Below are 25,374 nucleotides of genomic sequence, written 5' to 3'. Positions count from 1 at the left end.
ATTAACTCCTGAATAGAGCCAAACAGATTCCATTATAATTTATGGTGCAAAGTAGATAATTAATATAAAAATAAGGATCAACGGTTAATTGATCCCTTTTAGATAAGTTATTTTAGTTTATTTTTTAAAAAAGTACAACATTTTAAACATTAATGATGTAATGCAAATTACTGTGCTGGTCGGTGACCGTAATAAAGATTTACTACTACCTAGAGAAGAGGTGGGGAAACCTGGGGCCCACATTCCCACATGGCTAATCTTTGAGAGCATGATCTTAACAAAACTGATTGACAAAGAAAAAAGGTTTTGAGCTCTTCTAAAAGAAATCTGGGAGGGAACCAAATACATCTCTGGGGAAGGGGAGAGTTGGAGCCACAAACAAAAAGAAAGTCCTATTACATGTGGCTACTTACTCTCAGGTAAGAGTTTACAAGATTGCAACCTGAGGTATATAACTTCATCCATTTCTTCCTGCAGCATCTGTGTTAATTGTATATAATGTTGTGCTATTGTATTGGGGGCTGGACTTTATAGCTGTCTAGCAGAAGCTGCCACTTTGCTACTAAGTCTAGCCATTGCTTGCAGATGCTGAGCATCACTAAAGCATCAACCAGCTGGACCTCTTTTTAATACACAAACAGGAGTCATCCCAGATCCCTGAGACCAAAGCCCTTCTTCTACCCTAGACTTCCCCAACCTGGTGCCCTCTAGATTCTGTTGCACTAAAAGTACCATCTTCCTTGGCCATTGGCTGTGCAGGCTAGAGCTGATGTGAACTGGATTCCAACAACATGTGGGAGACACCAGGTTGGAGAAGGCTGTTCTACCCCAGACCCCCAAGGCAAAAAGGTTATCTCACCTTCCTCATCCAACTGGGCTCCATCTACCCCAGAAGCATCATATTCACCAGCTGTGGCTTCGGTTATGTAGCTCCCCAGAACCAATGCCCCTAGATCAGCCAAACATTTTTTTGTTTTCTGGGAGAAAGAAAGAAAACAGAAGTTGGTCAGAAGTGGAAGGAAAGACAGTATTATGGAGTAGAGTTGGGAAGGCATAACTGCAAAGTTATTAGGAGGACAAAGCAGTACATTGCACTGCAGATAACATAGCCACACTGTACTATTAATAGAAATGCATACCTGGAAACTATACAAGATGTGACAGCAGTTTTGATGGCTGAGCACATTTTGTATGCAGGAGGCCCCAGATCCAGTCTTCAGTATCTCCAGTTAAAAAGATGCAATGCTGAATCTCTGGAGAACCACTGCCAGTCAAAGCAGATAGTACTGGGTCAGATGAACCAGAGGTCTCATCTATCTTTATATAGATATATATATATATATATATATAAATGTAAAAATCGTGAAAGTGTGGGCTCCACTTTTCTCCGTAACCTCTTGACCGATCGTCCTGAAATTTGGACACAACGATCCATGCCACTCCCCGAGTGTTTGCAGGAAAAAAAACACCCTCAAATCTTACACCTGTGCAGGTAGAAACCTGCTTTTCCACCAAGTAAAACAGCGCCCTCAAGTGGAATTCCTCCCACAGTACACCCCCTCCCTTCCTGCAAAATCTACACCACACCCACAAACCAAATAATGACATCATCAACCAAGCAACTGAAACCACCAAGGCGGCCATTACCAGACCCCTAGGTCCTGCCAGGCTGCTAGGCCCCCACTAGGCCCGGGGGGGAGGGCGAGCGCCCGGATCGCAGGCCGCAGCACGGCCTTTGTTTTATGTAGCCCCCTGCCAGGCTGCCAGGCCCCCACTAGGCCCGGGGGGAGGGGGAGCGCCCGGATCGCAGGCCGCAGCACGGCCTTTGTTTTATGTAGCCCCCTGCCAGGCTGCCAGGCCCCCACTAGGCCCGGGGGGAGGGGGAGCGCCCGTGTCGCAGACCGCAGCACGGCCTTTGTTTTATGTAGGCCCCTGCCAGCCCGCCAGGCCCCCACTAGGCCCAGGGGGGGCAAGTGCATGGATCGCAGGCCACAGCACGGCCTTTGTTTTATATAGGCCCCTGCCAGGCCCCCACTAGGCCGGGGGGTGGGAAATAACCCACAGCAACACATTTGGGGGCACGGCAAGGGGTTTTTACTTTAGAATTTAGTGGGCTTTGTGTCACATGCGAGGCTCCGGCGGCCATTTTAAGTAAGGGCACTCATGCCCCTTTTAACCTACGCTTTATACTATGACTGATTGCAAGCCTCTGCGTCTTTAAAAAACAACAACCATGCACTTTCTCTCCCCAGTTTAAGTCCTCGGATATTTGCAGTGGCCAACCCCCCCCCCCCATTTACAATCTCCTACCTTCCCCTTGCCACTTCCTGGGTTTTTTATGGAACCAAACAGCTCGGGTGCTTTGGAACTCGCCTTCTGTTGCTACAGGGCTGTGGGTCTTCACTATTTGATTCCGCTCCCCACCCGGTCGGAATTATTAAAGTAGTTATCTAGGTTCTCTGGGTCACCTACTCCAAAATTAGAAAATCCAAATAACAAAACACACACACACACACACACAAAACCAAAACACACAACAATGCCCAAATCATACAATACCCACCAAAATAAATGACAACCCCAAAAATAAAATTAAATAAAAAAAACTTCTGCTTCTCATGTTTATTTCAAAAAAAATTTAATCTAAATATATATATATAAATGTTCACAATGAATGCACAGGGGCCAATGTATGGAGATACAGGGGGGAGGGGACAACACTCCCCAGGGAAAACAGAAGGGTGTCCTACCGAAACACAGGGATGAGCCAGGGTGTTGGAGGGAGGAGGGGTGGGATCATAGCTGCCAAGTATCCCGTATCCGCCGGGAAAACCCCTTTTTTCTTACTGTTTCCCGGCGGTCTCCCGTTTGGTGATAAATCCCGGCATTCTCCCTTAAATTCGCTTCTTCCCGGCGGCCATTTTTCTGGTGCCGCTTTGCCCTTCTATGGGCACCAGAAAATGGCGCCGCCGGCGCCGGAAGTCGCTTCTGCGCATGACCGGAAGTTGCGTGACGCGACTTCCGGTGGCGCTTCGCCCTTCTATGGGCATCAGAAAATGGCGGCGCCGGTGCCGGAAGTCGCTTTTACGTGTTTCCGGTCATGCGCGGAAGCGACTTCCGACGCTGGCGCCGCCATTTTCTGATGCCCATAGAAGGGCGAAGCGCCACCGGAAGTTGCGTCACGCAACTTCCGGTCATGCGCGCACTGCCGATCCCGGATCTTTACGGCCCGGACTTGGCAGCTATGGGTGGGATACGTCATGGATCGGGACATGGTGGGGGGGAACAGGGATGACCCACAGCAACGCGTGGCCGGGCCAGCAAGTTTGGTATAAGACTGCTTCATATGGAAGGTGGGGAACACTATGGGTTCAGTGACAAGACCTCAGTGCCATTCAATCTTTGCCATCTCAGGCTGAAGGACAAGTGGGAAAAAATCCTTCTCTGCCTGGAATCTTGCAGATGTACTACCAGTTACAGCAGATGCACAACAGCATGAAGAATGTGTGTGTGTGTGTGTGTGTGTGTGTGTGTGTGTGTGTGTGTGCGTGCTTCAATACCAGGGAAAGGGGCTTCTAATTAACTCTTTGTTCAATGCTGTAGCTTCAATCAGCTATGCTTGTTAGAAAAGGCTCCCACGCACTGGTAAATTTAGAACAGAAATTTTCCCCCTGAAAAAGAAGGATTTCCCCCCTAGAAAAGGAGGGCACACGGCAACCCTAGATATTTGCTACGCTTTTCGGCAGGAGCTGTCCCTGTCCTCCCTTGCGACTGAGAAAGAGCTCTTCCCCATGCGGAGCAAGCCCCCTAACCATGGAGCTCCTGTTCCTCCTGAGCGGTGGAATAGCTCAAGTCGGCAGAGCACGAGGATGTTAAAATCAGGGTTGCGGGCTCCAGCCCCTACACTGGGAGAATAGATTTCTTCCGGGACCCTTGTAGTCCCTTACAGCTCTTTTGGTTCTATAAGTGAATCTTTTATTACATCACACCATCTCCCACGAGGAGCTCTCAAGTGGCGAGAAGTTGCTGCAGAAGGTGCTCCTATTCTGTCCTCTAGCAACCCCACAAAGTAGGCTACGCCTGGACCCACATGGGGATTGTATGTTGGAAAACCAAGGACCCCCCCCCCGCCCTGCATGCAGTTAATCTGTGGAACTCTGACACTATGATGTGGCAACGAATTCTTACTCAAGACAGCTTTAAAAGGGGGGGGGGGTAACGCTGCAATCCTAAACTTCCATACCTGGGAGTAAGCCCCATTTAATTCAAAAGCACTTACCCCCAAGTAGGCATAGAATCGTAGAATCATAGAGTTGGAAGAGACCACAAGGGCCATCCAGTCCAACCCCCTGCCGAGCAGGAAACACCATGCTTAGGCTTGCACTGCTGAAACATGTTCCAAGAGGTGGCAGGAAGAAATGGGGTAGTAGCAGGCTTGGGACGAAATCAAAGCTTAACTAGCTTAACGAAATACCAGTGTGTGAGGGACAGGGGATATCGCGAAGTCCCTCCCCTCCTGAGTTCAAGCCCGTCCCCGAGCAAAGGGGAAAGCAGGGAGAGTTCCGATTCCAGTGGGGAAGCAGGAAGTCGTGTCCGAGGCTCAGGCAAGGTAGAGGAGCCAAGGTCCCAGGTGGGACAGGAAGGGGCAAGCAAGGGGGGAAGACCCATCCCCCCAACTCCAGAATTACGCAGGAAGAGGAGGGGCAAGAGGATGGGTCTGCCAAAGCTTTTGTGTTGGAGAAAGACGCGCCAAAAGCCATTAGGAGGTTCTGAAACCGACTGACAACATCGCTCCGTGTAAATAGCAATGACTTGAGCACTGTAAATACGCAGCACCAATAAAAGAATAAAATGCAGAGCTGCGTAACGTCGTTACTCTGAAGTAGTCCACTCCGGCCACTGTGACACAGTGGTTTGCCTGGAAAGATGGAATTAGGGAGCTGAAACAGTAAACAGAAGCACTGCACACCACTGTAACTTACAGGGCCACAGATGCCTGCTGGTATATTTATATTCATTGTAAGCCACTATGCTAATTTGTCTTGAAGGGCAGGTTGTGTGTGAGGGGGTAAAAAAATACAACAGGCTACTGCGGGATGCTAGACTGGATGGACATTTGGCCTGACCCAGCAGAACTCTCATGCTCTTAAGGGAAGACAGAATAGATTTGCGTCCCAAATATATTCGCACAATTGCTTGTTTTAGGAAATGGGTAAGTTTTTATTGTGTTTTCTGCACAACCACCACCCAGCAGAAATCAGGCACGGGTGAGGTGGACTAGAGGTAACAGAAAGAGCATACAGTATGTCCAACTGTAGTTCTTGGACATTATAAATTTGGTCTACCTAGAACAATGGAGTAGGAGACACTTCTGAAATGGAACAAAGACATAAAGGCTACATTTAAACAGGCGTAGAATGATGGTAGCTGCTGCACCATCCCTACTTCAACCTTTTAAGAGGCACTATTACTGTCATAACTCACATCCTCCTCTCCAGCTCAAAATGCAATTCTAGGCATGACTGGAGAAATATTTCCCTCAGAACTAAATGTATGATAAAAGCTATAAAAACAGAGGAACATTCTTAAAGGGAACAAGGGCATTTCATAAAAGATCAAAGTTGCTCTAAACAAACTTGGTTCCAAGGAACTTCAAATTCCTTATAACAAAGGCTCAGGGAGAAAGGGAACACTTTTTTAAACACCCCTTACAGAGAGAGAGAGAGAGAGAGAGAGAGAGAGAGAGAGAGAGAGAGAGAGAGAGAGAGAGAGAGAGAGAGAGAGAATGAAAAACCAGACAAAGGGAAAAACCAAGAAAATGATTTATTACAATTTAATTCTGCATAATTTAAAAATAACTCCGTTAGTCGCCATACAAATTTATTTTTTAACTATAAAATCAGTTGCCAGTGTATGTTTCAGTACCACACAGTCTCAGATTCCCCTTGCACATTAAGGCACATGTGGCACACCCATCAACCACTTAAGACCTCAACCTAGAGAAATTCCTTCCAACGGGCAGATCAGAAAGCTCTTTCACCTTCTGCGAAGAGATCCAAATCAAATGCTCCTGGTCCAGCACCAGCTCCCAAACCTTGGCCTCCTCCAATTGGTATCTTAAAATCCTCTGCGTACCTTTCCAGAAATCTTCTTTTATCCTCCACCAATCTGATCTTATGCTCCTTTTGTTTGTATTTAAATACCAGGCCCTCTGGAAATTTCCACTTAAAAAAAATATTCTTCCTTGTCAAATCGTTGTCAGATCTGTGTAATTATTTCTCTTGGCCAAAAAGAATTTGGGAGTCTCTTTGAACAAGATTATTGAATGTTGAAGAACTTCAAATTTCTTTTTATAATGGTACCCTAATATCTTATCTCTTTGTTCCTTTGTTTGGAAAACCACAATATAGTCATTCAGAAATTTGGGATCTTTTTTATTTCTTGGTCCTATTATATAGGCCCTCAAAATTGTAGCTTTCGTCTCCTCCTGGTCCAGATCCCACCAGCTGACAAACTCTTGTGCAATTAGATCTTTTAGGTTACCTTTCTCTTTCTCCAATTCTGGCAAACCCCGTATTCTTAAATGATTCTCTTTCTCCTTCAATTCTAAGAAGGCAAGCCTTATTTGTGTCTCTTCCTGTAATTTTTCCAGATCTGTTAATTTAGTTGTTTCAATATCGGTCACTCTTGCTTGAAGTCCTGAGACCTCTGTTTTAACTTCCTGAAGATCTTTTTTCAATACTCCAAATTCTTCTTTAAATTCCTGGAGGCATTTTGTGGTGGCTTTCACCTCTGTGGTCAGGCTTTGCAAACTCTGCCTATTTTCCTTCATAAATTCCAAAATCTGCCCTTGAAAAGCCTGATCCTTAGATTCCCACCGCAATTGCATTTTTTTCTCCGTGCCAGACATTTCCTTGTTTAGGATTCAGCCTTTATAATCCCGAAATAAATTGTAATCCGCTCAGCAGCTAATGTGCCGGAAATCATACCATTAAATTCTCAAATAGATTGTAATCCGCACAGCAGCTAATGTGCTCTTAGTCCCAAAGTTAATTGTATTCCCAAGAAGAATTGTAATCCACTCAGCCGCTAGTGTACCGGAAATCTATCCATTCAGTTCTCAAATAAACTGTAATCCTCACAGCAGCTAATGTGCTCTTAGTCCAAGAATTAATTGTAATCCAAAGAGAAATTGAGCTCCACTCAGCAGCTAGTGTGCCAGACTTCAGTCCATTAAATTCTCAAATAAACTGTAATCCTCACCGCTGCTGGTATACTCATAGTCCACCAATCAGACCCAAAATAAACTGTATAATCCTGAAATAAATTGTAATCCGCTCAGCAGCTAATGTGCCAGCTCAAATAAATTGTAATCCACACAGCAGCTAATGTGCTCTTAGTCCACGACTTAATTATAATCCAAAGATAAATTGTAATCCACTCAGCAGCTAATGTGCCAGAGTTCAATCTATTAAATTCTCATATAGATTATAAACCAGTCAGCAGCTGATAATATTCTGCCTTTTAAATCCCTTAATGTAATTTAATCCTCACAGCAATTGGCACATTAAACAGCACTTTCTCATACCAGTTTCAAAATCCAAGGCTTTTATAATCCAAACAGCAGCTGGGCATGTTTCTCACCTCTGCCATTCCATTCTGTAAACAATGTATAATCCACTCCACAGCTGGTGTGCTGAAAACTTTCTCTTCTCACAAGCAAGCATTCAAGGTCAAAAAACAAGCTCAAGTCCAGACAGCAGGGGAAGAGATAGGCGCCACTTTCAGTTTCCGCTGGCCATAAAATTTTCCATTAGTACAGTCTTTCAGACAGCCTTTAAACCCCCATTCCCCTTTCTTCCCTTATGTAGCAATAAGTTCTCCAGACCCTTGTTAACAAGTGGCAGTTCTGACTGTTACTTTTATAACCAAATGCACAAACAGCAACAAATGTCTCTCTTATACTGAGGCTTTGTTACAGCTCCTTGCGTTCTGACATTTTGACAGGTCCTCCACTCCAGCAGACGAGCGAATTTCAAAGCACACTTTCATATACAAAAAATGATCTTCTTTAACTCCAATTAGGCAGCCTCCCTCACCCCTTTCTCTTTCAGGGGGGGGATGGACCAACTTTCTAGGGAAACTGACACTTTAAAATGTTTCTCCGGCTTCGGTAATCTTTGCTGTTTCCCATGTAAATCAGTGGTTAGGGGCTGGCTTCCGTTTTTTTTCACCCCTATACCATATCTAATTAATCCTTAATTTAGCCATTCAGTCCTGCGGCTTCACGCTGTCAAAGGGAGTGCTGCGTCCGTATGCGCTGCAGCTCCTACCCCCTCGCTCTCGGGGGCTCAAATTTGAGCCTTTCCGGGGAGGGGGGAGCTCGCAAAATTGCGCTGCCGGACAGTCCACGTTCTCAGGAAGCCCTTCCTGAGATTTCTGAGGGCGCCCGTTGCGCCGGAACGGTGCGCCCAAACTTCGACGCGTCGGGTTTAGCTCCGCTTCGCTAAACCCCGACTGAAATGGCCGCGCAGGACGACCGGAAGTCAAAATGCAATTCTAGGCATGACTGGAGAAATATTTCCCTCAGAACTAAATGTATGATAAAAGCTATAAAAACAGAGGAACATTCTTAAAGGGAACAAGGGCATTTCATAAAAGATCAAAGTTTCTCTAAACAAACTTGGTTCCAAGGAACTTCAAATTCCTTATAACAAAGGCTCAGGGAGAAAGGGAACACTTTTTTAAACACCCCTTACAGAGAGAGAGAGAGAGAGAGAGAGAGAGAGAGAGAGAGAGAGAGAGAGAGAGAGAGAGAATGAAAAACCAGACAAAGGGAAAAACCAAGAAAATGATTTATTACAATTTAATTCTGCATAATTTAAAAATAACTCCATTAGTCGCCATACAAATTTATTTTTTAACTATAAAATCAGTTGCCAGTGTATGTTTCAGTACCACACAGTCTCAGATTCCCCTTGCACATTAAGGCACATGTGGCACACCCATCAACCACTTAAGACCTCAACCTAGAGAAATTCCTTCCAACGGGCAGATCAGAAAGCTCTTTCACCTTGGCCCCTGCAGCACCCAAATTTCTGCAAGGCAGATGAAGAAAGCTTTGCAAGGTTTTAGGGCCTGCACATTCTACACAAACATCCAAGTTAAAAAAACAACTATTGGACTGCAGAGCCTAGTCCACAATATTTCTGGGCCTAAAGTCACCAGAGCCTAACACAGTTATGATTTTGTTTGATGTTCAAAAAAGCATTTGGATACGGAGATTAAACCAAACCATATTTAACTGTGTTCCATAGTCACCAAGAATGTGTTTGCCTCCACTTTAAATCCTGAGAATGGTCAGATCACAGCCAAAGGACCCAGGCTATTGGGGGGGGGGGGGAGAGCAAGAGAATACCCAATTTCAACTGCAGTGATCTAGTCAGCTTAGCCTCCACTCTCAGGATTTCTAGGAGCAGATTTTGTTCAACCATGATGTGAACTATACTGGCTTTGCACCTGGTCTCCATTATCTCTCTAGCTCCATTACGCCTGCATTTTATACTGGCATCAATACTGAGGACAGCTCACAAGTACTGTGATTCTAAAGTAAGGCAAAGTTTGCTCTCCATTTACACACACCAGATTTGTAATCAGAACGATCATCATATAAAAACATAAACAAATCATTTCAAAATGGGGCTGAGCTTAAAAAAAAAAACCAAAACAGAATTTTGCTCAGAATTGTTTTGTTCCTTGGCAGCAACGCAGCATACCTGTGGAGAAAACACTCATTTCTCAAGAACTGCAATTAACAAACTTGTTGATCAAATAAATAAGCTATCCTTGGCCAGAGAGATGCTATGAAGCATCAGGCTCCCAATAAACTAAAGATCTTGAATATGGCCACAAATCATCATAAGTAAAAAAAAGTTCCCTAATGCCACTAGATTAAATCAGCTGTGGTGCTAGAAATGCATGTTTTCTTTTTAAAAAGCACTTGCACAAGTTTTTTTCCCAAGAAAGGGAAGTTAATATTTCAGTCAAAGTTAAAACCCTGCCTATATGCACCTATATTGGGTACCTATGTCCTAAAGAGGTCAACAAACCAGTGCAACATTTTAATAGCATTTACACCTGAAAGTTTAGAAGGCAAGAAATTACTGATATTTTCACCTGTAGGAGAAAACATAGTACTAATGAAAAGGCACAGAAATACAGTACTGCTTTGTAGCATTGACAATTATATTAAAAAGGCAGGCGGGCGTCTAGTGAGCAAATGAGACCTTCTGCTCTAGAGCAGGCAGATCTCTGCCATCTATACCACATTCATAAGATTTACGTTCAACCACAACATTTGGGGAAGGAGGCATATGCTGAGGAAATGATGGGCACTGCCACGGTGCCCATGGACATAAAGGCCAGCCAGTCCAGAGTTTATTTAAGGGTACCTGTTGCGTAGCTGGGTTCAGTAAGCCTCTAACAGTATAAAACATACCTAAAATCAAGTGAGCGGGCACACTCTCTTCATTGTGGGGTTTAGCTGGCCTGGCAGTGATGCCATCAGGGCATCCTCCTACAGCAGGCACAGCAAGAGTATAATCTTGGAGTGGTGGACTGCTATGGCAGGCTGAGAAAGGAAATCTCAGCCTGTGGACTGCAAGCCCAGCTTGTGGCAAAGTCAGCTTTTGAAATGATGCCTTGGCTTAATCACACAGCTGAGGGACACCCTCCAGAAACAATAAGGAGCTGCATTATAAAGCCCAGTTTTCCAACCCTGAAAGCAAAAAGGGACTAGCTCCCAATCCCAGAACAAGTTTGTGGAACCTGCATTCAATTCCAAGAAGGGGAGCACAGAGTAGTTTTGATCTTATTGAAAGCCCTCTCAGTTTCTAAATCTCTGTTACCACATGTGGTGCTTGAATCCCACAGTTGAGACATTCTAAAATTCTCAAACACTCTTGACAAATTGACACAGTTATTGGAAAGGCACAGCCCTATCTATACAAAAGACAGCTAACTGATGAAGAAATTGCTAGGAAAAGCAACAGTGGCGCATGAATCAAAACAGATGACTGTCCCCCTTCAGAAAGGACTGCATCTTAGGTTTGTATAGCAAAGAAAGCACTTGGCTTGGACAGTCTAGTCTCTCTTGGCTGCAGCTCTCCTCCACTGAAGAGATGGAGAACTATGTAAGCATAGACACTGAGAATATGGCAGATAGGCTGATCTTAAAACTTGGAATTGATGTCTTTTGTTCCAGTCTGCTGGAACTGGCACCTGAACTGCAGGAGTACTTGCGGAAAGAAATCTATCTCCTTACAAATATATCTCTTTTGAAATATATCTCATTAGTGCAAGATGCAATTAGATTAAGGAGGCGACCTTCAAAACAACCCAAAGCCCTCAATCCTTGCTCGACGTTCCTTGGCAACTACAACAGAAGGCACTTCTTGGAGTTCTTCTTTGTCACAGGGTATAAAACGGCACGCACAGCTTCAGCAAAGACTTCTCTCACCCTCTCCTGGTTCAGTGCTGAACATTCCAAGTATTTGACTGCTCCAATCTGCTTGGCCAGCGACGTCCCCTGCTGGGGGGTGGTGGGGCCCAGGCTCTGCTCCTTCAGCTTCTTCACTGTCTCCATGTTACTTCTCAAGTCCTTCTTGGTGCCAACAAGAAGAATCGGCACATTTGGGCAGTGATGAGTCACCTCGGGGTGCCATTTGTGCCTCACGTTTGCATAGGAGGAGGGGCTCCCAATGGAGAAGCAGATGACGAAGACATTGGTCTGAGGATAGGAGAGGGTGCGCAGGCGGTCATATTCCTCCTGGCCTGCCGTGTCCCAGAGATTCAGACTAACCATCCTGCCATCAACAGTCATCTGAGCACTGTAGTTGTCGAACACCGTGGGAATGTATTCCTCGGGGAATGCATTGGTAATGTAGCTGATGAGCAGGCAGGTCTTCCCCACAGCGCCGTCGCCAACAACCACACACTTTATCGTCTGCATTCTTCTGCTCTGAAGGGAAGAGTCCTGCACAAAGAAAGGAAGAAGTCAGAGGAAGCCAAACTTAGTTGGGAGAAAAATACTTGACCAAGCCTCCAGTATTGCTAGGAGAGTTATGCAATAACTCAGAAACCGAGCTATGGACATGCATTCTGCGCCCACCCTTCTCCAGCAGCGACTCACTTCCCACTTGCCCAGGGGACCGCAAAGCCAAAGAGAGGCAAACTCAGGCCTCTACCATCAGCCAATGGCCACTGGGAGGCTTTGCCCTTTGCCGCCAGGAGAAAATCATGGCAAGATGGAGATAAAACCTGGCCCCACCCCATCAGCCAAGGGAATCATAGAATCATAGAGTTGGAAGAGGCCACAAGGGCCATCCAGTCCAACCCCCTGCCAAGCAGGAAACAAGGGAAGAGTAACCGAAAGGAGCGGGTTTCCCACCTTCCTGCCTCAAAACATAAGGTTTATGGGGATGGGCCACATCTCAGTGGTGGAGTATCAGGAAGAAAGTCCCAAGTCTGCAGCAACTCCAGGTAGGGCTAAGAGAGGCTCCCTGTCTGGAACCCTGGAGAGCCTCTGCTAGTCACCATAGACAGTATTGAGCTAGGTAGACCAATCGTCTGATTTGGTGTCAGTAAGAATTCCCATGTTCTTTAGTCTCCAATTGCAAGATGCCCTGAGACTGCAGAGCTGAAAAGAGGCACTTTCTAGCTACATCCCTCGGCCAGGAGACTGAAGGGCTGCTGGGCTGGTTAAGCTGCCTTGGAAGATCATTCAATAGAAAGGCAAAATATAAATATTCTAAATTATGAATGACGTGTAACAATTCCTAAAGAAACCACAAACAGCATGAGAGGATTCTGTTTTGTCTATTGTACCTTTTGTTTTAGTACAGTGCCTTTTAACAGTAAACTGCACTAGGAGAAAGCAGAATATGAACATATTAAATATGTAAGCATTTAAAAGAACCACAACCACAGTAAGGAGCTCATTTTTTAGACATTATGCAAGGAGAAAAGAGAAACCAGCCAGGAATGAGCCAGAAGCAATCAGAGAACAACCCACCACTATCATCACCACTCCCAAGAAACCCAGGAAGCTGTTTTACACAGCACAGGAGCTTTTTCTTGACCTAGTTTAACAAACACTTTTTAAAACCATGTTCCGGAGAGCTAAGCAAACCATGCATCTGAACAAGACCAGGTCTGCCTGATGTGTTTTGTAAAACTCCAGAGATTGTAAAATGCCATGATTCATTTTCTCAACATACATTCACCCTCAACTCACACACACACTTTTTGTTTTGTCAGTAACAGAGCAATCCTAACCCTTGATCTATGTCATGGGTCAGTAAACTAAGGTCCGCGGGCTGGATCAGGCCCAATTGCCCTCTGGATCCGGCCCACGGATGGTCCTGGAATCACCACTTGGATCGGCGTGATCGTTCAACAGTGCAGACTACTGTATTGACAGGATACCACTTGTGGTATTTGGGCAGCCAGCGTAAAGCCTCGGAATGGGGCAGGATACAGGAAGAGCTGGTCTAGACAAAGATCTGCTGGATCCTAAACTGCTCCATCAACTGGAGAGGGGTCCATTTCGGAGCTGGCTCAGCAAATATTAAGACAAATAATGCCCCCCTCCCCCCCACAAAAAAAGACTTCTGCCCTGGTCAGTACATGGCTGGTTTTCAGATATTGCAGTGGAATCACCCCTACTGCTCCCCGGCCAAGAGATAGCATTGGCCCCTGATTGTTAGAAAAGTTTTCCTGGTTGATGAACCAAAGTTTTTGAATTAACAGCAAAGGAACAAACCGGACACTCTGTAATAAGCTTCTAGCAATCTTGAGCAGCCTTAACTTTTGTTCTCTACCAGCAGAAATTCTCTACATTGCAAATGACTGCAAGAGAAACATCTTCTGCTTTTTAAAATCTGAACTATCTGTCAGCTGCTCTGGTGCAATCTAGGGCCCAATTCAGCAGTCCAAGACCCACAAGAGCTTAGAACACAGCAGCTGTGATGGGCGCTCAGAACGCTTCCTCTCTCAGCCAGCACCAGAGGCACGGAGGCCTTCTGTGAATACACAAAGAACTGTTGAGAAGGAAGCCAATAGCAGATTATTCTTAACAATGACGGTCCAGCAGGAATTAAGGGGCTTGAGCTGCAAACTCATTAATACCAAATATATATGAAGAGTTCAGGATGAAAGCAATGTGCAAAGCTCAGTGCAGGCCTCATTACTCTGGAAAGTTTCAGAATGACTTTTAACATGAAAAATTCAAATTCACCAGAGACAATTTGGGGATGGGGCAGGGAGTCTGACAGGACACTTCCCAGCACTTTCCCAATGGACTTGGTGGAGCCGCATATCACTCCCAAATATAAACCAAAAGCCTGCACGCTTTCAAGTTGGAACTGCCAAACTAGCCCAAACAAGAAACAACTTGTTAGCCTCTTTCTTTGGAGGTGCTACTTAGCTCCCAGGATGCAATTTCCTGCAGAGCGAAAAACCCTCTTAGAAAATAACGCAGCTCATTCCAAGAGACTAACAGCTGAACATGTATTAGCAGGGCAGCTCTCCAGAGAGCAACTCGGTCAACCACTCTCTGCAACCTTTGGCTCAAATCCCTTCACTTAAAGCAATTGCTCCAGTTCCTCAACAAATCACCAATCTCCTTTTTCGGGGTGCGGGGGAGAGAACACTGACACTTAGAGTTCCCTGTTCACAAAGCAGCAATCATCCACACTGAAGCTCTATCCAATCTGAACTCCCAAAATGTCCTTCCACCATCATCTTGCTGGAATAGTTCATACTAACAGCAAACAAGTAGCTAGAGTCTGGGACCCAAAATTTTGTAACTGCCAGTGCAAAGACTGTTGCGTTAGTGTAAGGGCAAGAATCACAGTTGCACAATATGAAATCCAGCACAACTGTTGCACTAGTGGAATTTTTTGTGTGGAACAGGAAGTAATGGGACTTCTGTTGTGCAACCAGCCACAAGATCCAAACCAATATTCTGCACCTTCTCATGTGACATTTAACTTGGCACTATGCTGAATTCCTCCCCATATATTTTAAGTTTTATGGACTGCAGATAAGTAGCTAACTTAACTTGAATCTTCCTCAACCTGGAGCCTTGCATATGTTCAAAACTACATCTCCCATCATTCCTGACCAGTGGCTATGCTAGCTGGGCTGGATGGGAACTGGAGACCCACAATGCCTAGAGAGCACCAATTTGGGGAAGCCTGGATTCCTTATGGGAGGAATGTTTACCATTAAGGGAATGCAGTCACTTTCAAGGAGAAACTAGGAAGCTGTGAACAAATGAAAGGGGAGCACTGGTGTGGTATAGAAGGCAGCCTACAAAATCTGGGAAACTGGACTTCTGCCCAGCCCTGTATCTTTCCAGATTCAATCCCACCACTCAAGCCAATAACTGATCTCAGGCTAGCAAAGATCTCTGCCTCGGACACTAAAGAGCTATCTCGTCAAGCCTGGACAAGATGGAGTCAACCAGCTCAGCTTCATATACAGAAGTGTGTAAAATGTCACATACTATCTCAACTATCATATACCACAGGCTCAGCAAGGACAGCCGCCAGTTACAAAAAAGTGGCTAGAAATTTAACCATGATAAGGGAACCTTGGTCTGCACAACGTCTAAACATCTGCATGTAAATTTATGCTAGTATCATAACAAGCCAGGGACCCAGGTGGCGCTGTGGTTAAACCACTGAGCCTAGGGCTTGCTGATCAGAAGGTCGGCGGTTCGAATCCCTGTGACGGGGTGAGCTCCCGTTGCTTGGTCCCAGCTCCTGCCAACCTAGCAGTTCGAAAGCACGTCAAAATGCAAGTAGATAAATAGGAACCGCTACAGCGGGAAGGTAAACGGCGTTTCCATGTGCTGCTCTGGTTCTCCAGAAGCAGCTTTGTCATGCTGGCCACATGACCTGGAAGCTATACGCCGGCTCCCTCGGCCAATAATGCGAGATGAGCGCGCAACCCCAGAGTCGGTCACGACTGGACCTAATGGTCAGGGGTCCCTTTACCTTTACCTTATCATAACAAGCAGAGGTGGCCAGAATATCCCCCTCCCCCCGCAATAAAAGGAATTGGTTTGCTAGTTATCTTCATTAACACTGAAATCCTATACCCACTTATTGTACCGTATTTATTTATCACCTTTAACACACATATCATGGTGGGGTTAAGGTAAAGGGACCCCTGACCATTAGGTCCAGTCGTGACCGATTTTGGGGTTGCGGTGCTCATCTCGCGTTATTGGCCAAGGGAGCCAGCGTACAGCTTCCAGGTCATGTGGCCAGCATGACAAAGCCGCTTCTGGCGAACCAGAGCAGCACACAAAAACGCTGTTTACCTTCCCCGCTGTAGCGGTACCTATTTATCTACTTGCTTTGAAGTGCTTTCGACCTGCTAGGTTGGCAGGAGCAGGGACCGAGCAATGGGAGCTCACCCCATTGCGAGGATCCGAACCGGATCATGCAGCTGGGTAACAAGGAATGCAAGAGTTGCCAAAGAACAATCCCACCTCAGAAAAAAGAAGCCCTGAACAGATGCCAGTGTTTGAAACGCCCATTGTTCTAGGCGCATTTTGCGACAGGGAATTTCATTAGTGTGAGCAGTTTCTGAGCTGTGGACGCAGTACTACACCTAAGATTTCAGATTAAAACTGCAGAATGTAAGGAAAGGAGGAACTTTTTCTGCCTCCTCACTTCCAGCTACTCTTTGAAGACTGGAGAAGAGACCCTCTGAAGAAGATTAGAGAGGTGGGCAGAAGGACTAGATCATGTGAAAAATGAACATAATATTTTGGCTGCAGTTTATTCATTTTCAGCTTTTTATTCTTTTTATTTTTATTTTATTTTATTTAAAAAGTGTGCCTAGACATTTAATTGTTGTGCCCGTAACTTAGGTTTAAGGTGCCATTTAGCTCCTAGCTTTCATATCTGTTTCTAACCCTGACAGATGCCTTGCTAAGCATCTCTGCAGCACCCAGAATGCATTGCAGATGGCCAACTTTTCTCTAAACCTACTCTGGCATTTTTACTAACAGTTTGATGCACAAATTGCAGCAATTTAATTTCTCTGGGAAAAGTTTTACCTGTTAATTTCTACACCTCTGGCTGCTGTACAAACACAGGAGCAGACCAAGTTGGTCAGCTGGCAACTCTAGTCAATGCATTTGATCAATGGTCCCCCCCCACCCACAGAGAATAAAGATGAAGACCTCCCCTCTTCTCCACCATCACCAATACTATCTTTTGGTCCCCTTTATTAGAACATTTTTAAAGTCTATTAGAAATGCAACAAAAGACCTCACGTGGGCAACACCTTTATTAGGATCAATAAAAAGGAACCCACGTAGAGAACAAGTTTCCACATTCTCCAGAACTGTCAGGAAAATGTTGAAATGTTTGTGGGGGGGAGAAGAGAGAGAGAGATGTAGATGTGCGTAATGTTGAAGGCACAAATTCTGCAGCTTACAACAGCAGAAAGTGTTCACGTCTATTACAAATAGCAAATTCTGGGGCTTTAACAATATTGCTCTCTCTTCTCCCCAGCTCCTCCCTTGTTATTTTTCTCAACTTCTTCAAGCTGGACCTTATGCAAGACAAGGTGGGTGGGTGAGCGGAAACCAACAGAGATGAAGGACAAACATAATATACCTGGAACTCAGGATTACGTTTCATGCATCTGATGAAGCAGATTGTAGTACGCTGGCTCCCTCGGCCTATAGAGCGAGATGAGAGCCGCAATCCCAATCATTCGCGACTGGACCCAATGGTCAGGGGTACCTTTACCTTTTTAAGATTTGTCAGTCAAGTTGCCACAAGACTCTGTTATTTGGGAATGATATCCAAAGACAACATTCTACAGTTTTGGGAGAAACTTTCATTGGTTAAAAGACCAATAAAAACTGCAGCCTCTGGGCGTTAGGAAAACAAACATGTACACGAAAGCTCATACCAATGACAAACTTAGTTGGTCTCTAAGGTGCTACTGGAAGGAATTTTTTTTAATTTTGTTTCGACTACGGCAGACCAACACGGCAACCTACCTGTGCCTTTATACAGTCAGACCATTAAGAACCTAGCCCAGCACTGTCCACTCTGACTTACAGCAGCTTCCAGAGTTTCAGGAAAGGATCATTCTCAAGACTCTGTGGAGAAGCAGGGATTGAACAAGGGACCTTCTGCATGCAAAGCAGATGCCCTACCACTGAGCTACATCTTTTTTTACCTGCTAATTAATATGAAATTTCATAGCAGCCTGCAAGCTCATGATTTATTTCCAAAGTTAAGCCTCGGTGGTGAACCAGTTCAGTTGCTTGCTGTTTTGTCTGCACTGGCAGGCAACAACTCTCTAGGATTTAAGGCAGGGTTTTTTCCTAGCCCCACTTGGAGATGTCAGGGATCAAAAGCAAACTCTTTCCCCTCTACTGATATTGCTAATGAACAGAGGAAACTGCCTAATACAAAGTCAGGCCAATTCTTACTCTGCCCACTCTGTTACAGGCCTAAGGCTGGCAGCAGCAAGAAGGTACTGGTACTGGCTGGCGGCAGATCTACAGGATTTCAGGCCTGGTACATTCCTAGCCCTCCCTGGAAGCGTGGAGGATTGAAGCTGCATGCAAAGCAGATGCCAAAGCCCTTCTCCAAGCCCCTGCCCTTGCTCTTTGCTGGGTTTTTTCACATAACTGTACAGTTGGAAGAGACCAACTAACCCATGTACTGAGTGCAAGCCCCTACAATGCAGGAATCCTTTGCCCGACGTGGAGCTGGAACCCACAGCTCTGAGATGAAGAGTCTTCCGCCGCCCCCCCCCCCCACGCCCCATATTATTTTTTATTAATTTTCCAAACGATTACAAACCAAACCAAATTAAATTAATGCAATACAGTTTCTTAAAATTACGTTTCTCGCTTCTGTCCCGAACACACGATCGCCATCCTTTTCCTCTCGTTGCCGCATCATTTCTCATTTACAGTCCGGCGGACTGAGATTAAAGGTCTTAACGCTCTCCCAGCCGAGCTACCCCACCAGCCTCCCCATACAGACAACAGCAAGCCCCCTTTGGCCTTAACCCGACCATTCACCCCATATAGCTCAGCACGGCCCGCACGGACCGGCAGCAATCAATCCGATTCCCACCCCCTTCCCGCTTCCTCTTGGCGATTGCCACCAGGGGATGAAACAGCGGCCACAGATTACACCAAGCCGCCTCGCGCCCCCCACCCCGCACTCTGACCACTGGGCCCTTCTCCTCCAGCATTGCCTTGCACTGACTGGCAGCAGCCCTGCCTCCAGAGAGGAGATTCCCAGCCTTCTTCTGCTTGCAAGGAAGGTGCTCAGCCACTGGACGGGGGGGGGGGGGGCTTCCTCATCATGCCCACCCACCGGAGCCCCCGGAGGCTTCTCTGAGCCCGTAAGAGATTCCCCCACCCACCCACGGGTGATTGTGGCTCGACGGGGTGGTCCTTTTTAAAGTACCCCCATCCTGTCAGGCCTGAGGGCGGCGGCCACACAGCGGGAAGCAGCGCTCCCCTCCCACCCTCTGAACCCCCTGCTTCGTGAGGGGAGGCCGGCCTGGGGCTCCGGGTCTTACCTTGGGGTCCCCCCTGCTCGCTCGCTCTCGCTCTCTCCCGTCAGCTGCAACCGCCGCCGGCCGAAGAGAAGCTGTATCCGGCTGAGGGAAACCGCCCCCACAGCGCCGCCGCAGCCCGGCCTTGGCTCTGCGCACGCGCGCGCCCCCGCCCTCCTTTTCGGAACGGCCCGCCAGGGGATTCTGGGAAATGTAGTGCGGCGTCTGCTCAAGGCTGACTTCCGTCCTCTCTCTTTTTCCCCTCTCGCTCTATGATTTTTCTTGCGTATTACGGGGAGGGAGAGCGGAGGGGAGGCCTCCGTGGCCAGCGGCTGGGGATGATGGGAGGTGTAGTTCCCGCGGCTTCCCAGGCTGAAAGAGAGCATTAGCTAGCCTACCTCGCAGGGAGGTTGTGGAGATTTAGAAAACAAAAAACGGTTGCAGGCATTAAGACTGGTTTGGAAAGGATGAGAGAGTTGTGCCTGCCCACTGAGGGGGGAAATAAGCCTCTTCCCAAAGAAAGGAAGTCGCCTGGCATAGGTTGGCTCAGCAGCTCTTTCTGATAGCCTACTGTATTTTGAATTCTTGTGATTCTCCTGAATTGCTTTAATTGTTCTGATGAATTTATCATCGAGTTAGTTATAAGTTACTGTATTCAATGCTATAGTGTTGTTGTAGAGGGCAGGGTAAGAGGAATTTGCACCCCATGCATTACGAGACTACCAATGTACAGAGAGGGGACAGTTTTAGCCAGAGAGAAGCCATCTTCTTGATTCAAGGTGCAAAAGTCAAAAGAAGCATATTCCGCCCGTATCAAAGTAAATTAATCCCCTGCTGACCCAGACACACATGCACCCTTTTGCATAAGCCATCGCTAAATCCTGTCTCACACCCACCTGGAAAACATGCATAATCGCACCTCCAGCCAGATAGCCTAACAAGATAACGATCACCCATTTTCGGAATTTCCGTCCTCCCAAATCCCCGCCCGAGGTGCCCTCCCTTGTGTTTCTCATGATCCAGATTCAGCTGACCCATGAACCTTTTTATATATATGTATATATCCCTAAAAAAACTATTTTGTCGTTCTTTCATTAATGTTATTGTGTCCCCTATCATGTAACCTGATGCACGTCCCTATTCTTTACTCTGTATAAGTTGTATACTGTTTATGAAGCCATAAAATGTAACCTTGCCTGATACCTTGACTTTTTTTTAATTGTACCTGTATAAAAGCATGTCATCCTGAAGAATTAATTGTTTGACTCTACTGCTGACAAAGGTTTCCATCTATGCACCCTTCTAAGCTTTTAGTTCGTTATCCTTGATAAATTCTTATAACCTGTCAAACACCGCTCCAAACTGCGAACGTATTACCGCTGTTAAAATGTAGCCCCTCTTGTGTTAAAAATGTAGCCTCTCTTGTGTTATTAGTTACTGTATATTATCATCTCCTGCTTAAGACTCTTTAAAGCAGCCCTTTCTCTCTCCTGCAAATATTGTATATATATGTATTAGTTTTGTTACAATTCAATAAGCATCTCCTTGGCACAACGTATTTTACGGACTATTTTCTCAGACACCCTCCCGCCTTTCGCTGTTTCTTGATACCACACTGCCACCTAGCCAGTCTGGAAGAAAAGGACTCAAATACACACTTTCAGTGAGAACAACAAGTTTATTTGAAAAGCAGGTGTTATCAGCAATCTCCGCACCTCCGCAGAGCCATCCTGTCAAACAATAAAGAGATATGCATAAGCATTACCTGGACTGTCACCACGGATGTCTCACATCAGGAATTCTATCAACCCCTTTGTCCTCACCCGATTACCCTCCTCCCAAAACCCATTTCCCACCTTTCATGCAATTGTGTACCATTGGGAATGAAACCTATAAAAATGTGAAGCTCCTTTTGTTCGGGGTTCATTCACTTCAACTTGTTGCGTGGGGCGAACCACTATTGCAATAGCTAATTATTTAATTAATAAAGTGCCTTGCTTCGTACGTCCTGGTTTGGTCTCTGTTATTTGGTGGGCAGGAGACGCTTAAACTTCGTCTGCTTGCCAGGATACCTGGACTCTACCTGGGTCAAGGATCCACTTATTCCTAGGACCGTGCAGCTCCGTAAATTTTTACAACAGTGTTTACAATGTGTGTGTGCAATGCTGTTGCGATTATTGTGAGCTGCCATTAACACTGTCATGTGGGGATCCCTTGCAAACAACGGCCACAGTGCCTGGAGACAGTCAGGTCATGTATCCAGAACAGTGACTAGGGGAGGAATGGCTGCTGGGAGGAGAGCAGAGAGAAGAAATGCCTTGCTGCATCTGCAGCAACACAGCCAGGCACCTTCATCTGCCCCACCTGCAACAACACATGTCTCTCCCGTGTCAGTCTCTGCAGCCATAGCAGATGCTGTAACTCTCCAATGCTTCGACTTTACCTTCAAAGGCACACTCTTCTGTTGTCTTGCAAGTCAGATGGATGCTGACAATAACAGCCTTCAGCTCAACATTTGTTGTTGGAAAAAGCAGAATACATACTGTTTATTAAATATAATCAAGATCAAATCATTAATTTGATTGATTCATCAGCTAAAAACACATATGATGAATCAGTTAAAAAGGAATTTCTCTACTCACATGACAGCTCTAGGAATACGACAAGCCTGTGTGACTGTAGGCCAGTTTCGACTGAGCTGATGGCTGCAGTTTTTGAGACCATACATGAAATCAGCAATATGAACATCAGGCATCTCTGCTCCATTGCCTATTTACTCAGAAGGAATGACTACTGAGTTCAGAGAGGATGACCACACAATCCAAATAATGTATACTCAGAAGTAAGTCCTATTGAATTCAGTGGGATTTTTTCCCAGGTAAATAAAGGTTAGGGTTGCTGTCTTACTCTCTAGGGGCATATGCCTGAACAGCCTCATCCATTCACAACATCTGGGGTTCAATCACCTAATATTCCAATGTCATGTATGCCATCATCTGCCAGCTATCTTCTGTGGAAAAGAATAAATGGTCACAAGCTGGTTCCTCTCTGAGGTAGTTTCCAGGTTACCTGTTTATTGAGTATTCATCCTGTTTTCTTTCCAGGGAGATTAGATGACATCAGATATTTCTTAAGCATTCATTCTGTTTTGTTTGTAGGGAGATCACAAGATGTTGTGTCAAGCAGTTGCTGCCCCACATCAGCCCAGATACATGCTATTGGGCTAGTTATGCGTGCTTTCTGAGTGACACATCATTTTCCATCAGGGAAAATGAAAAGCTAGCTAAAGTTGAGATGGTGACAGGGAAAAGAACACAAATTTGTGGCCAGCCTGCTGAAAACAACAGCTCTTGCAACAGCTAACATGGATATACTCTCTTATTACATAGCACTTCCAGAACATAACACTTTCAAGGTAATACTTTCAAGGTAATACCTTGAAAGGTATTACCTTACGTGCCATATCTCCATGTCCACGCAGGCAGGCTTTGTTCCTTGGCAACCTGCTTCCAGGAACTCCAGAATTCTCACACGTCACCATGTGCCTAAAGGACACTGTATTGAACCAAAGGTGAAATGTCCCAGAAGCTCCATGAACGCCATCTTGCTATTCAGGATAACCCTACAATTAATTGGTAGTCGTTGCAAGAATGAGCTCATATATGTTTGTTTCCTTGCTTTGATGTATGCTAATGAGCTTGCTTTGATGCTGCACTTATCTGTGGACTTTGGGATGCTGGGCTCTAGGCCCAGAGAGGGGAGAAGCTTTGGCCACTTGCCACCTATGGTCTCATCAGCCAGGTGTGATGGGAGGTTCTGGACAAATTGACGCATGCTGTCTTTTGTGTAAGTAATGCTTAGCATATTAGCACTTTGCAGGCAGGTCAGGATGACCTCTCTCTGTTGCTGTTTCCATCCCATGTCTGTGCATGCTGTGTTGTAAGTTTATACCTTTCTTTTAATAAAGCACTAGAACAGGCCATTCTGGAGTTGTCTCTTTGGTATCCCTGCATCAAACCACTTTGGGCCTGCAGCCCAGAACAGACATAGCATATTCTTCTCCTAGTTTCTATATAGGTCAGGGAAGGGGACTCAGGTTCAGGAGCTGAATGCAGCTCTCCAGCCCACTCGGGACTTTGTGTAGCTCGCCTCCCTCCCTCCCCCCCCCCAATCACACACAGACACATCCTCTGCTGGCCCTACTTTGCACCTTCATAAGAGTATTTTTGCCTGGCCTGATTGCTACAATGAAGTTTGATAATGCTTCTTGCATGCCTGGATGGAGGAGGAAGAGTGTGTACAAGCAAGCCTACTGTACGAAGGTAAAATTTACATTAATTGGTCTGCCCAGTTTTGCCTCTGGCCGTGCCCACCATTGGAATATGCCAAGAAGGTAGGCCTTTGAGAAAGGTGTTCCCCACCCTGGCATCAGGCTGCTCTTGTTTTCCAACTCTGTGAAGTAGTCATTTCAATGGATAGTTATTATCACCACTCCTCCAAGCCTGCAAACTGACCCTTGCACAGCTTCAACCCCCCCCCCCAAAAAAAATTCCCTCCAACACCTGAAGCTGTTCAGGTGGATCAAAATTCTGCTAGGGGCGAATATACATTTCTCTTGCTTCTACTCCTTCTATACCCTTTACCTTTCTGAAAATGGTAGGAGCACTGGCTGCTGCATCAGTCCCAAAGTCCATGTAGCCCAGCACCCTCCTGTTACTGTGGCCAGCTGGATGCCAGGGAGAAGCCTGGAAGTGCAACCTGAGCACAACAGCACTCTTCTCACTTGTGACTCCCAGCAAGTCATAGGTATACTGCCTCTTACAGTGGAGGGACAACACATCATGGCTATTGACAGCCTCCTTTTCCATGGAGTTCTGATTTCCTTTGAAAGTCACCTAAGTGGTGGCCACCATTGCATCTAGTGAGAGCCAATCCCATAGTTCAACTCACTATGTGAAGAATTACTTTCCCTTTGCCTGCTCTGAATTGTCTGAATGATGCTGTGCCTTGTCCAGAGAAGGCAACCCCAACTCAGAAATGGAAACCCACACAAAGCCTAGAAGGACCATGACTCAGTGGTGGAGCATCTGCTTGCATGCAGAAGCTAAGCTCCCAGTTCCAGTTCCTCATTTCTCCCAAGTCGGGTTGGAAAGATCCCCTGCCTCAGACTCTGGACAGCTGTTGCCAGTCAGGCTGAACAATACTGGGCAAGGTAATCTAATGGTCTGATTCTGTATAAAGCCAGCTTCTTGTTTTCCTAACGCCCAGAGGCTGCAGTTTATATTGGTCTCTTAATGAATTAATGTTTCTTCCAAAACAGCAGAGGGCAGTCTTTCGATGCCATACTCCAGTGGTGGCCAACTCCCAAGAGACTGCGATCTACTCACAAAGTTAAAATCTGGCAGTGATGTACCCCCTTTTTTAGTTAAAGTTGTTGAACTTTTTTAAGGAAGGAAAGCCCTGTTTTGGGGGGTTCCGGATAAAAGTTGTAGAGCTTTTTTTGGGGGGGGAAACAAAACTTATTGAGCTTCTTTGGGGGAGCCAGTGATCTACCAGTGATCTACCACAGACATCCAGTGATCTACCAGTAGATCACGATCTACCTGTTGGACACGCCTGCCATACTCAAGCGTCAAAGAGTCTTAACGGCACTTAACAGACCGGCAATTCTTATCACCGTCAGCATGGACAAAGACTGAGCTAGAAGTCAGCTTCCTATGTTCCCCTTATGCCCAACCCTGAGCCAAGCACAATCTCCCA

The 25,374-nt window shown here is 45.9% G+C and overlaps 2 protein-coding genes across 6 annotated transcripts in view; both read right to left on the bottom strand.

Annotated features, from left to right (window-relative positions):
- Positions 1-2,967, bottom strand: part of LOC118083814 (HIV Tat-specific factor 1 homolog) — a 43,518-nt gene extending 40,551 nt beyond the window's left edge. For all 5 annotated transcript variants that reach the window (XM_060270064.1, XM_060270063.1, XM_060270067.1 and 2 more), the window contains exon 1: positions 860-2,967. The gene's annotated coding sequence lies outside the window, so the exon portion shown is untranslated. The remainder of the gene's footprint in view (positions 1-859) is intronic.
- Positions 2,968-5,808: 2,841 nt separating this feature from the next.
- LOC118083974 (rho-related GTP-binding protein RhoG) lies at positions 5,809-19,755 on the bottom strand. Its single transcript, XM_035113174.2, has 2 exons — positions 19,639-19,755; positions 5,809-12,034 (listed from the first exon to the last, which is right to left on the bottom strand). The coding sequence occupies exon 2, from the start codon at positions 12,008-12,010 to the stop codon at positions 11,435-11,437; it is 576 nt and encodes a 191-aa protein (XP_034969065.1). The 5' UTR covers positions 12,011-12,034; positions 19,639-19,755; the 3' UTR covers positions 5,809-11,434.
- Positions 19,756-25,374: the final 5,619 nt, after the last annotated feature.

This window comes from Zootoca vivipara, chromosome W (genome assembly GCF_963506605.1).
Source record: "Zootoca vivipara chromosome W, rZooViv1.1, whole genome shotgun sequence".
Classification (NCBI taxonomy): Eukaryota; Metazoa; Chordata; class Lepidosauria; order Squamata; family Lacertidae; genus Zootoca; species Zootoca vivipara.
The sequence above is the reverse complement of the archived record's forward strand: the minus strand, read 5'-3'. Positions and strand labels throughout refer to the sequence as shown.